The sequence below is a fragment of the Aquarana catesbeiana genome, linkage group LG03 (assembly GCF_042186555.1).
Source record: "Aquarana catesbeiana isolate 2022-GZ linkage group LG03, ASM4218655v1, whole genome shotgun sequence".
Lineage (NCBI taxonomy): Eukaryota > Metazoa > Chordata > Amphibia > Anura > Ranidae > Aquarana > Aquarana catesbeiana.
The window spans coordinates 429,639,667-429,652,900 of NC_133326.1; the positions used below are offsets into that span (position 1 = coordinate 429,639,667).

Below are 13,234 nucleotides of genomic sequence, written 5' to 3' on the forward strand. Positions count from 1 at the left end.
AGCCAGGAGTGTAAGTGAAATACAGGTGCTATTCATGCACAGTTCAACTGGACAAAATAATTCTCTCTCCAGACCCCGTTTTCTTACCCAAAGTCTCTTCGACTTTCAACAGAACACAGAATATCATTCCTTCACTCCCAAGCTCAATGGACAGCAAAAAAGGGAGATCTATTCCAAATTAGACATCAGGAAAATACTCATAGCCTACCCTGAAAGGACCAAGGACTGACAAGTCTACTGCCCTATTCGTTCTTCACTCAGGGACCAACAGAGGCAAGCCAGCTTTGAAAAGTACGATGGCCAGATGGATCAAGCTGACTATACATTTGGCCAATCAAGCATAAAACCTTGCCCCCCCCCCCCTCCCAAGTTGGCTCAAAGCTCACTCTACCAGGGCTTGGGCCTGCTCAGTTGCAGAAAGAGCTGGGGCAACGCCGGAGCAGATCTGCATGGCAGCAACATGGTCGAACTTCAAAACCTTTATTAGGTATTACCAAATTGACCACCTGTCCAGTCAGGATCTAACTATCGGTTGAAAAGTGCTACAGGCCCCACCCCCATGCTAGTAAGTATTGCTTGCTACATTCTCAGATGCTGCCCTGGAAGACAATTGAGAGAGAACGGGTAACTGGTAACTTTTTTTCTGAGGAGTCTTCTAGTGCAGCACTCGTTCTACCCAAATTGTCAGATCTAATCAGCATCAGGCGGGTATGACTAACTTTTTATAGTGGACAATTGTGTTTCCTGTTCTTGGGTAGGATGAGCCTATCTCTCTGATGCTACCCTGGAATACTTCTCGGAAAAAGTTACCAGCTACCTAACTGTTTTTCCATGTGTCATTCCATTTTATTACACACAACTTAATTTCTGAACTTATTTGTTTTGGTTTCTTTGTATGGGTTGTTACTGACATGTGGTGAAAATGTTCACGTCAATGGCACCTTTTTAGAAATATTCACCTAGAGAAATGGTGACATGATAGATAGAGATATATATATATATATATATATATATATATATATATATATATATATATATATATATATATATATATATATATATATATATATATATATATATATATATATATATATATATATATATATACTATTTTTTTTTTTTTTTTTTTTTTTAATGCTTGTGTGCATGTGTGATTCTGCACTTCCACCTACAGAGGGTGCTTGTGCTGTGTTCATTCACAGCAGAAACCAATCTGAGGGTAACGGGCACTGGGTATCTGCTGGCACCCACCGATCATGGGGCAAGAGACTCAGAACTGAGATCTGCCTATGTAAACAAGGCAAATCTTAATTCTGACAGGGGGGGGGGGGTGGTGGACTGTGTCTCTGCAAAGCAGGGAATAAAATCCATGTCTTCCCCTAGTATAACTAGCACATACAGTACACACGCTGGCTAGGCACACAGTTAACCCTTTGATCACCCTAGATGTTTAACCCCCTTCCCAGCCAGCGTCATGAGTACAGTGACAGTGCATATTTTTTTTCACTGATCACTGTGTTGGTGTCACAAGTTCCTGCAATGTGTCAAGTGTCATTGTCCAATTGTCCACCGCAGTCCCGCTTTAAAAGCTGCTAATAGCTGCCATTTCTAGTATGAAAAAATAAAAATGTTAGTGTGTGTGTGTATGTGTGTATATATATATGTATGTATGTATGTGTGTATATATATATATGTGTGTGTGTAGATAGATAGAAAAGGACATACATTTTAATTTATGTACAATGTTGCATTGACCGCGCAATTGTCACAGTAACAGTGACGGCAGATATCCAGTGCCAGGCACCCTCAGATTGTCTTCTGCTGTGAATGATCACAGCGCAAGCACCCTCTGTAGTTGGAGGTGCAGAATCGCACATGCACACAAGTATTAAAAAAAAAAAAAAAAAAAAAAAAAAAAAGTTTTTCCCTGGTTCCACACACAACCTCTGTGATGTAACAAATCATAGCCAAAAAAAAAAAAAAAATTACCTATAGTATTGACTTGATAGCCACATGTTTTAGATAAGGCTACATGAAATGAAGGAGGAATACAGGGGGTCCCCTAGTTACAAACATCCGACTTACAAACGGAGGCAGACAACAGGAAGTGAGGAAATCTACCCCTAGGAAGGGAAATTCTCTCCTGTAAGCTATTTTGGGGAAAAGGTACCTCCATTGATGCTTTATCACCAAGGCTTGTTTCCACAACAACCCAAAATTTTCAAAATCCAATTGTCATTGGGACAGAAAGTGAGGTGAAATCTTCCGAACAGAGGCACAGACAGCAAAACAAACCTTACAGCGGTGTTAACCCTTCCCTATACTATCCAAAAAGCTTAAAAATAGTTTTTTTTGGCTGGAGCTACACTTAAAAAATTTACCTGTTCTGACTTACAAACAGATTTGACTTAAGAACAAACCTATAGTCCCTAACTTGTTTGTAACCCGGGGACCCCCTGTAGTTTGGGTGGTATAACCACCCTAATACACAACTTGTTTCTGGGAAAAAAAAAGTACAGTAGTTGCTGCAATTTCTCCTTCCTGTTACAGGAAGATGACATTGCTTCCCTCTGTTGCAGATACCCGATATCTGCTCAGAGCAGAAAAGGGGAGGTGGCTCTAAGGTAGTGGGTTAGTGATTCAGCCACAAGGAAGAAGGTTTTGCATACATGCAGAGGTTTCCCTAACTTGATTAAAGGGGCTGCATGAAAATTTAGTTGTGCTTCTGCCATTTCATTTGTCCACCTCTACAAAAAAAAGCCTGATAACATACAGTGTAGAGCAGTTGGCCTTATCCTTGGACAGGAAGATTTGTCTTCATTCTCTGGCCAGGACCTCTGATGTGGTGGCTTCTGTCGTCAGTGTTGACAATGGAAAGATACCCCCTTCCCCACTGTTGGAAGGTTGTAATTATGGATGCCTGCCCTCGGGCTGAGTTTGAGTCCTGGGCACCCTTTGAGTGCATGGATGTTGGTTGTCTGAAGGATCCTGATCTTCCAATTAACTGGTGCTGTGTGATTCACCAGTTTTCTCCCCGTTTGATTTGCTTTGATCGCCCACAAAATGGACACTTTTTTTTATTATTTATTTTTTTTATTTTTTTATTTTTTTTAATGTATTTAAAAAAAGAATATTTAATGCTGAGGTGGATTGTAACTGGACACCTTTCAACTGCTGAGGAGAACATGCATTTTTCTGTGAATTTAAAAAACTTGCATTGTTTTGTTTTTTGTTTTTTCCTTTTAGCAAAAATGTGCCCTTTAAGATTGTTCGTTCCTCCAATGGTGATGCTTGGGTAGAAGCACATGGGAAGGTATATTCTCCAAGTCAGATTGGGGCATTCGTGCTTATGAAGATGAAGGAGACTGCAGGTAGGGAAAAGTGTGTGTGTGGTGTGTTTTTTTTTTTTTTTCCTCTTTACACACGGTCTTCCTATGTGCACCCAACCAGAGTAAAGTTTTGTTTGAACACTACCTGCACAGATCTCCAGATGCATTGGATCCGATGCATGGATCAGAACTCAGACTACTTTCTGGTTCATGTATTGCATCTGCACAACTGTACACTCTGGGATGTGCTTAAAGATCTGTGAAGCCAGCCACCCCTGACTTAAACAGACTGCCTTCCTGCAGCTGCACACTTCACCTGTGCATCCAGGATGGATGAAGACTGCCCTTTACGTGGATGTATGGGTCATTATGCCCATGTTAATGAGGCCCTAAACAATGTTAAATAGAATTTTGTGGCTGCATTATCGAGATGTCTTGCTTGTGTATGGATGATGGGGGGGGGGGGGGGCGGCGGTAAGTGGAAACAAGCCATCAAAATTTGCAATGTTAAGGAACTTTTTTTTTTTTTTTTTTCTTCTTTTTCCCCACCATCCTAGAAAATTATTTGGGCCATGCCGCTAAGAACGCTGTCATCACTGTACCTGCATATTTTAATGACTCCCAAAGACAGGTAAGATCGGATTTACTGATATAAATATGAAAATATGATTCTATTGGTTTCTGCAAGCTTTGTGCTGGGAACCTCTGTCTAACTTCTGTAGACTAACTGAAACAAGTGTTTGCTTTGTGGTGTTTTTTATATAAAGGATTAAGCAGAAATGTGGTTTTACTTTTTTAGCTTCCAAGTACCAGTCAATGCTTTATTTTCAGATTCATTTGTGCTCTTGTAATAGGGGAAGCAACATTAGGGATTTTACTTCTCCTCTGTATCCTCCTTACTACTGCTGCACCTCGATGAAAGACAAATTAAATTTTACATGTCATATACCAATATACTTCAGTTGTGGTTCAATATCCGCTTTTGCAGTGTTTAGAAGCATACATTGTGTAATACTGTAATCTTTTTAAAGTTTGCTAAATTTTATATTTCACTATTTTAGGCAACAAAAGATGCTGGGCAGATTGCTGGATTGAACGTTTTACGAGTAATTAATGAACCAACTGCTGCGGCTCTTGCTTATGGCCTAGATAAGTCAGACGATAAAATGTAAGGGTTTTTGCTTTCTTTAGTATTTCTGTGCTTTTTTGACAGTTTACATAAGCCATACTTTAGTTTTAGAAAATTTAGCCAAAATACACTTTTTTTTTTTTTTTTTTTCCAATAAAAGTTTTTATTTAGCATAGAAATGGTTATAACAAAGCATATGACATAGTCCATACAGTCGTACTAGGCATCACATTTTACTAATTTGGTTTATGTCTAATTCAGGATCCACTGTTAAATCTTTTTCCTAATCATAAATTCAGCCCTAGTTAGCATTATAATTGTTACAACCATTAACGCATCCAGAATCTCCGGATCTGTTTATACCAACAAACTTATAAATGAAATGCTCTTTTCTTTCGATAATTACTGGGTATTTTTGTAAGTGTCTTAGATAATAGTACCAGTAAAATGAAGTATAGTATATTCAAAAAATAAGTGAAACAACCAAAGAGAAAAAAGAGTAGGAAAAGGGGGGAGAGGTAGAACAGTGCAGGGGTGGGAGGTTTTGGCTTAGTAGCCGCATTCTGAGCAATAAATGATTGCGTTCAATCCAAACTCTCCAGGGTATTCCCTATTAGGACCTGAAAGTAGGCTAGAGGCCCAATCATCAAAGTGATGTCTTTAACTATCCTATTCAGCCATTCTGCATCTTGGCAAAATCATCTGAATATTTAAAGATGAACCATGATTTCCATAGTTTATGGAATTTGTCTGTTTTCTCCGATGCCATTGCCACCGTCTCCTCCATCCTGTAACGTAAATTAACCTCAGAGAACCATTCAGTTAATGTAGGAGTATGTGTTGCTTTCCAATGTCTTGGAATTTATGTTTTTTGCTGCGTTTAGCATGTGGCGCACTACATATTTTTTTATTTTTTTACCTACCCAGTGAGTAATTGGATATATGTAACAGACAGCATTCTGGTGAAAGCTCAAGTTCAGTTTCTGTTATGGCATGGATCTGTGCACACACCTCATCCCAAAAGCAGCATTCCCACCAGATGTGCAGCATGGTACCTTAATCAGTTCCGCATCTCCAGCAGACATCTGTTGCCTCTGGGTACAACGCATGCAATCTGGTTGGGGTAAAGTACCAGTTTGTCAGAACCTTATAGGATGTTTCCTGAGTACTTGTGCTAATGGAGCACTTGTGTGCCATGATACATGCATTGTCCCACTGTACATCCGTAAAGGATTTTTTGAGAGCTGTTTCCCAATCTTTTTTTGTTTGCTCGGTTGTCTGTCTTGATTGGTTTGTAACCAACCGTACATCAGAGAGGTTGCCTTACATACCTGCTCCCCAGTGATGCACAATTGTTCGAACCCAGTCTGTTCTCTCAAAAATTGTTGTCTGTTAGCAGTACAATGTACGTAATTGTGCAGTTGTCTATATTGCCAATGTGTAAAGTGTTTTGCCTGTAGTTCAGTCGTTCAAAGGTTTTAAGTTTGCCATCGTCTAAACAGTGGGAAACTGTAATTGGGGTTTTACCTTCCCTGTGTAGGAAAGATGCTGTGGTGTGGCCTAACGCAAACTCCTTGTTATTGATCAATGGGGTTAAAGGACCTGGTGTGGATGAAAAGTTGTGAAACAGTAGAGGGCGCATGCGCGTGAGCGGCGGAGATGGCCGCCTAATCCACTCGCTCCGCGCCGATGGAACCTGAGACCGGCCGGGCGCTGCACAGAACAAGTGGGGACACTCCACATACCCCTCCGGGATCCGGAACTCCCCAGGCAGCGATCGGTAATTTACAGATCTGTTAAAAACAAGCCCAAGAGCCAACAGCCCCATAGACTCCCCTCAGGCCCTAGCAGAGGGAAATCCAAGATGGCGTCAGAGCCTCCAGAGTCGGATGACGCCACAGCTTTCTGCTGAGGACCCGGTGTCCCCGGCGGATAGCATGCACCAATTCCCCTCGGATCTGCGGAGTCCTTTCCCCACGGACCCAGAAAGCATGCTAGAGAAGTTCCGCAGCATAGTGAGGGATGAAATTACCGCAGCTTCCCGCAAGCTCTCCTCAGACCTGGTGAGGGGCCTTTAAAGAGAGGCCATCGCACCAACCAACTAGAGCAATGCATGGACCTTGCTACCACGGTGCTGGAGGGGCATGAGGAGGAGGTGGATAAAATGTCAGCCGAGATAGAGACCCTAAAAGATAAACTGGAGGACGCTGAGAATAGAGCCCGCAGGGACAACTTGTGCATACGCGGTATCCCAGAGAATATCACCGATTTACAGGGCACAGCCACTGCTTTTTTTCAAGAATTGGCCCCCAAGATTCCAGTGGAGAGGCTCGAATTCGACCGTATTCACAGGTCCTTGGTGCCTAAACTCTCCGATGGCCCCCCGTGAGACGTCGTCATAAAATTTCATTACTACCGCACCAAAGAGAAGCTATTGCAAGCTGCAAGAAACCAACAAAACCTCTTTTTAAGGTAACTCTCTCCAGTTATTTGCTGATTTATATCCGGTCACCATAGCCAGACGGTGAGGACTTAAACCCTATCTTCAAGTTCTTCAGTCCCAGGAGATTAAGTATAGATGGGGATTCCCCTTTAAGCTGTCTTTTTTTCCCACTTGGGCCGCCAGTTTCATGCTACCTCCCTATCTGATTTGAAACGGCATTTCCAGGATCTGCAGCTGGACCTCCCCATCTCCCAGACGGATGCGATGACCTCTTCTTCCAGGCCAGGACCATCTTCACAACGCTCCCAGCCAGGATCCCAGGCATTGAGGGATCTACAGGCTCAACGTTTCAAAAAGTCCAATACTGGTTGAAGGTACTTGGTTTATATTTGTGTGATGCTGGAGCTCTTTTACTGCTCGCCCATAAGCCTCAGCCGAGGTTTAAAGCTTACCTGCTAGCTTATCACCCAAAACATATGGGAACACTTGGAATGCCCCCCCCCCGATTTATTGGCACCTTGATCTGTCTCCAGTCCCTTGCCCAGGGGGAATTACTAAACACCCTACAATGGGCCGCCCCATTTGTGAGATGGTGGTGGTGGGTGTGCGTTGTTATTCTTAGGATGAACCCAGGGTCTGGGATGCTGGCAGGTCTGTTTGACCCTCCTCCACACCAAAGATAATTTGAAGTTTGCTTAATGACTTTTTTTATGTGTGTGTGTTTTTTTTTTTTTTTTTTTTTTTTCTTTGAATGTTTTTTATGATAAATGTGGGGGAGGGGGGCATGTATGTATGTATGTATGTTCTGTAGGGGTTATTACATAGGTTTATCAACCGGGTGGTGACTTCTGTTTCTATGCGGAGGTTCCCCAGCTTTGTTTGTGGGCTGGATGGAGCTGCTGAGGTAGTGGTGCCGGGCAGGTCTCCCTGGTCACCCAGGGGTGAAGGCAGGCTGGCTGCCATCTCCGGGTTCCTGGAGGTTTCATATAAAGTTACCTTCAATTGTTGTGTGTTGTTGTGTTGTGTGTTTTTTTTTTTTTTTTTTTTTTTTAAGATTTTTGTTTTTCATTGTTCATGCTGGTTCTAGCTCACTGTTTTATCAGCCGTTTCTTAGTTTCTGTGCATAATATATTTTAACTGTTGACAATGCTACATACTAGGCCGGTGGTTCCGTCGGATCACTGCTCCCCCTTATGTGTTGGCACTTGGCTGAGACAGTAGTCTCGGCCAATGTCCCACCCACCTGTGGGCTGTACAACCCATGAAAAGTTGCATTTACATTCTTATGGTTTGCTCTCTTCCGAGCTCTCCTCAACACAATTTTTTTTTTTTTTTTGTCTTGCTCTCTCTCTCCCCTTTTTCTTTTCTCCACACTTTTTCTCTTTCTCCCAGTCCACGGGTTGTTTGGTTGGAGTAATGCTAAGAATCCCTCTCCGTACAAATGACCCTTAACTGGTTGTCCCTGAATGTCCAGGGTATGAACTCCCCCCAGAAACGGGTCAAGGTTTTTAAATACCTCAAACAACAAAAAATAGACATTGCATGTCTGCAGGAAACCCATTTTGCTTCCTCCTCCTCCTATCCCAAATATTTTGCAGCGGATTACCCCCATGTTTTTCTGGCCAATGCTCCTACTAAACAGAGGTGTCATGATCGCCCTACGCAAATCCGTCCCATTTACTTGCAGTAAACAAATAGTAGATCCAAATGGCAGATACCTAATTCTCCAGGGAACTATCCAAGATTCCGAAGTTACGATTATGACTTATTATGCCCCGAATAAATACCCGGGGCCCTTTCTGACCCATGTCTGCACCCTGTTGAGGTCGCACCAGAGATGCACATTACTTTTAGCAGGGGACTCTAATGTGACATTGAATCCCTCCCTTGACAATTACCCTTCGGATCATGAGCTCCCTTCTCCAGCAGCTAAACAGTTTTCGCATTCACTGCAAAATAACGACTTAGTAGATGTTTGGAGGGAATTTCATCCCTTGGGCAGGGATTATACTCATTACTCCCACCTTCATCATTCACAGTCTAGGATCGACCACATGTTCGTTCTCCGCAAACACCTTCCCTTAATAAGATCAACCTCCTATACTGGCGGGTCCATGGTTGGATCATGACCCCATCCTTACTGTCTGTAATTCTCTACTCAGTAAATCACAGTTCTTCCCCTGGATGATGAATGACTCTCTGTTGTCTTACAAAGAAATTCTAAAAGGCATCCATAAGGCCTCTGTAGAATATTTTAACTTTAACTCAAGATCAGTGTCGTCTCCTGTTATTTTGTGGGAAGCATATAAGGCAGTGCTACGGGGCTACATTATGCGCTTAGTGTCCAAACGCAAAAGGGAGAGGGCACAGGCACGTCATGAGTTGGAGTCGAAATTGGAGGCATTGACGATGACCTTCAAACAATTCCCTACCCCTGCTAACCGCAAACTTTTAGATAAGGGCCGCACAGAGCTTGATTTATGTTTGACTGACGAGGTGAAACGCACTTTACGTTGGGCCCGACAAAAATGGTATGTCAAAGCTAACAAACCAAGTGCAATGTTGGCTAATAGACTGCGAACCTTTGCACCCAAGTTTGCTCCCATTACATTACGTACCCGTCACAATATTCTTACTGGCAATCCCCAGCGAGTTTTGGAAGAATTCCGGTATCGCCTTACTAAATTGTATTCTGAACCTGAGCATTCTTCTCAAGGCCTTGACGCCTTTTTGGCAAACCTATCACTACCTTCCCTGTCTGAATCCCACACATCTCTGATGGATTGAGACATACATGTCCCGGAAGTCCTCCAGTGTATCAAGGAATTGAAGGTGGGTAAAAGACCCAGCCCAGATGGCTTTACGGCACTTTATTACAGGAAAATAGCAGATGTCATTGCCCCTCACCTAACAAATATGTATAACTCTTTTAAGAATGGTCGCCCATTTACACCCAATTTGCTGACTGCCAACGTTGTTATGATCCCTAAACCTGACAGGGATCATTCATCGTGGGCTAACTTCCGGCCAATTTCACTAATTAACATTGATATGAAAATTTTAACCAAAATCCTGGCCAATCGCCTCAATTACTACTTACCACGTTTAATAAAAAAAAGATCAAGTGGGCTTTGTCCCAAGAAGACAGGCAGGGGACGCTATAAGACTCCTCCTCCAAATACAGCATATTGTCCATAACAGGTCCCTAGAAACAATGTTTTTGTCATTAGATATCAACAAAGCTTTTGACACACTGTTGTGGTCCTACTAGAGACAGGTACTTTAATGTTATGGATTCGGTACCTCCTTTATGCGGTGGGTTTCTGCCATGTATGACTCCCCTCAAGCCAAGGTGAAATATTACGGGTTTGAGTCAACTATCTTTCCCATTAAAAGGGGTACCCGCCAAGGCTGCCCACTTTCCTCACTTTTATTTATTCTGGCACTGGAACCCTTGGCTTAGGCCATCCAATCTCACCCGGACATAGCGGGAGTAGAGGTGGCGGGCACTTCGCATAAGTTATCATTATTCGCGTTAATCTCCCTCCCGAACTTGCTCTCACTTTTAGACACTTTTGCCACCTTCTCGGGCCTATCAGTCAACCCTACTAAATCCAGAGCAATGTCAATCAACCTATCCCCCTCTGATTTGGGGACTCTACAATCCACATTTCCCTTCCAATGGTGGGAAGCGTTATCCTACCTTGGGATTCGGCTCACTCCAAAATACTCTGACCTATATCAAGCCAATTATCCATTACTGTTTCGTAAACTGACGGCTATGCTTTACTCCTGGTCCACCCTTCCATTGTCCTGGTTCGGAAGGATTGCAACCATCCGTATGACATATCTCCCAAAGTTGCTATATTACTTTTGGGTCTTACCGCTCCAGGTCCCTTCATTTGTTCTCCGTATACATCAACGCAAAATTATGCAATTTATTTGGGGCTCCATAAAACCCAGCATTAAGAGGCAGGTGCTGTATGCTCATAGGATCAACGGTGGCCTCTCGGTACCCAACCTTCACACTGTCCAAGTGTTCCAAAAACGTAAATTTTTTGGAAAATGCCTACAAAGTACTGTATAGATGGTATTACACCCCAGCCAGATTAGCTAATTTCATCCCAACATATTCCCCCTTATGCTTTCGTGGGTGTTCCCGGGAGGGTACGATGGCACACATTTGGTGGCAGTGCCCCAGGGTCTGTAGATTATGGGTCAGAGTCTATGCATTGCTTCGCAACCTCTTCCATACTAATATAAAAAGAGATCCTTTCGAAGCGATCTTGGGGAAACCGATCATAGAATTGTTAAGACCAGAACACCAACTGGCATCCCATATTTTTACTGCAACTAAATTAACCATAGCAAAGGCCTAGAAAACCCTGTCTCTCAGCTTCGAGGCAGTTAAAAACCGCATAAATGATATCATGGTTAATGAAAAGCTGATGGCCGTGGCATCAGACACGCATGATACATTTCTTCGGATTTGGCAACCGTGGGTAACATATTCCCACCCCTCCCGGTTTGATTCCACTCTACTTTCCCTCTAGTATGTCTCCATCCTCCCCACCCTGTGGACTACCCTTTCCCTTCTTTTTTTTTTTTTTTTTTTTTCCCCCTTCCCCGATACTTCCCCCTTTCTACATCCTGTACTCTTATTTCACTCTCTTTTGGGTCCCACCCCCTATAATCCCTCCTTTTTACCCTCTCCTTCTTAAGCCCTTATAGCCCACAGGCCTCACCCTGTCGGGCTCAGACGCATATTGTGAATTATCCTGTGAGTATTTACTTTTCTTTCCGCATTATTGAGTCATATCCTACTTTCATCTTTTTGTTCTGTGCTCGTACTATAAATATTACAATAAGTCCTACAACTATATTTAGCAATGTGGTGGACCCTAGTGTCTTGTTATGAGTGCCAGTGTATGCTGATTTTATATGAAGCCAAATGTAATCTGATGATCTGTCACAGATTCTAGTATTCTAGATAAATATAATTGTCAGTTTATAATTTACCGGAACATGTACACATAATGTGTCTTTCATTGTCGATTTGTACTGATATGTTGACTTATTTGATCAATAAAATCCTTTGTACAAGAAAAGTTGTGAAACAGTCTGAAAGACTGCCATCATCGGGCCTATTGTGGGATGTAGATCTAAGTTAGGTGGATGGGCCCCCTTAGTGACCCATGGCAGAAATCTCAGGGGTATCTGTCTGTAGGCTTTCTATACCCACCCAAGCCTTAGAGGCGTGGCAGTTCTAATCTAGAATGCGTACCAAATGAGCCGCATAATAGTAGTGTTTAAAATGTGGAAGGTTGATACCCCCCTCTGCTTTTGGGGTCGTCAGTGTAGTGTTTAGTATTGAAAAGAACTTTTTAGGCAACCTAATAGGCAGTGTATGAAACAAATATAGTGCCCTGGGCAAGACCGTAATTTTTATTGCTGCCGTTCTCCCAAACCACGACAGCGGTTTGAGGTTCCAAAGTTGAAGGTCCCGTCTTAGATTATGTAAGAAGGGGAGGAAGTTTTGTGAGTAAAGACCATCTAATTCAGGTGTGAGCCAAATCCCTAGGTACTTGAGTCTGGAATCTACCTATTTAAAAGGGCAGTTGGACTTGGTGTCATGTTGCTGCTTAGGGTTTAGAGAGATATTGAGTGCTTCTGACTTTTCAAAATTGATCTTGAAATTGGAGATGTGTCCAAGCATTTCAAAATCTTTCAAGAGATTGGGGATCAACGTGCGCGCATAAGCGGCTATTTTATGGCATGTGTGACCCAGGGATAATCCCTTGACCGATAAGTTTCCATTTATTGTGCGTATACAGGGTTCTAAGGTGAGAATAAATAGGATTGGGGACAGAGGGCAACCTTGTCTCGTGCCGTTGTGTTTCTGTACCGGCTCTGAAAGAGAACCCATTCTTAATCTGGCCGTCGGGTTCTGGTACAACGTCGAAATCCACGTCAGCATGTTGGTCTGGAATCCTACGTGCTCGCATACTGCGAACATGTAATCCCACGCCACTCTATTGAAGGCCTTCTCCACATCCGTGGATAGGAGAAGGCCCCCTACCGAGTTCCCTCTAAGGGAGTGAATGAGATTCATAACCTTAATAACATTATCACGAGCCTCTCTCCCTAGCATGAACCCGCCTGATCTGGGCCAACGATATCTGGTAGAAATCTACCTATTCTTGTTGCAATAATTTTAGACAGGAGTTTCATATCCAAGTTAAGCAGCAGGGTATTGGCCTGTAACTTGAGCAGATGTTGGGGTCCTTGCCGGGTTTGGGGAGTACCGTTATATGTGCCGTATTAAAGGTGGGT

General features: G+C 42.8%; 1 protein-coding gene across 1 annotated transcript in view; it reads left to right on the forward strand.

The window, feature by feature from the left end:
• Nucleotides 1-13,234, forward strand: part of HSPA9 (heat shock protein family A (Hsp70) member 9) — a gene marked incomplete in the record, with an annotated part of 514,139 nt that overhangs the window by 147,539 nt on the left and 353,366 nt on the right. The window contains 3 exon segments of the mRNA XM_073620776.1: nt 3,247-3,371; nt 3,887-3,960; nt 4,391-4,497. Coding sequence (XP_073476877.1) covers nt 3,247-3,371; nt 3,887-3,960; nt 4,391-4,497 — 306 coding nt within the window.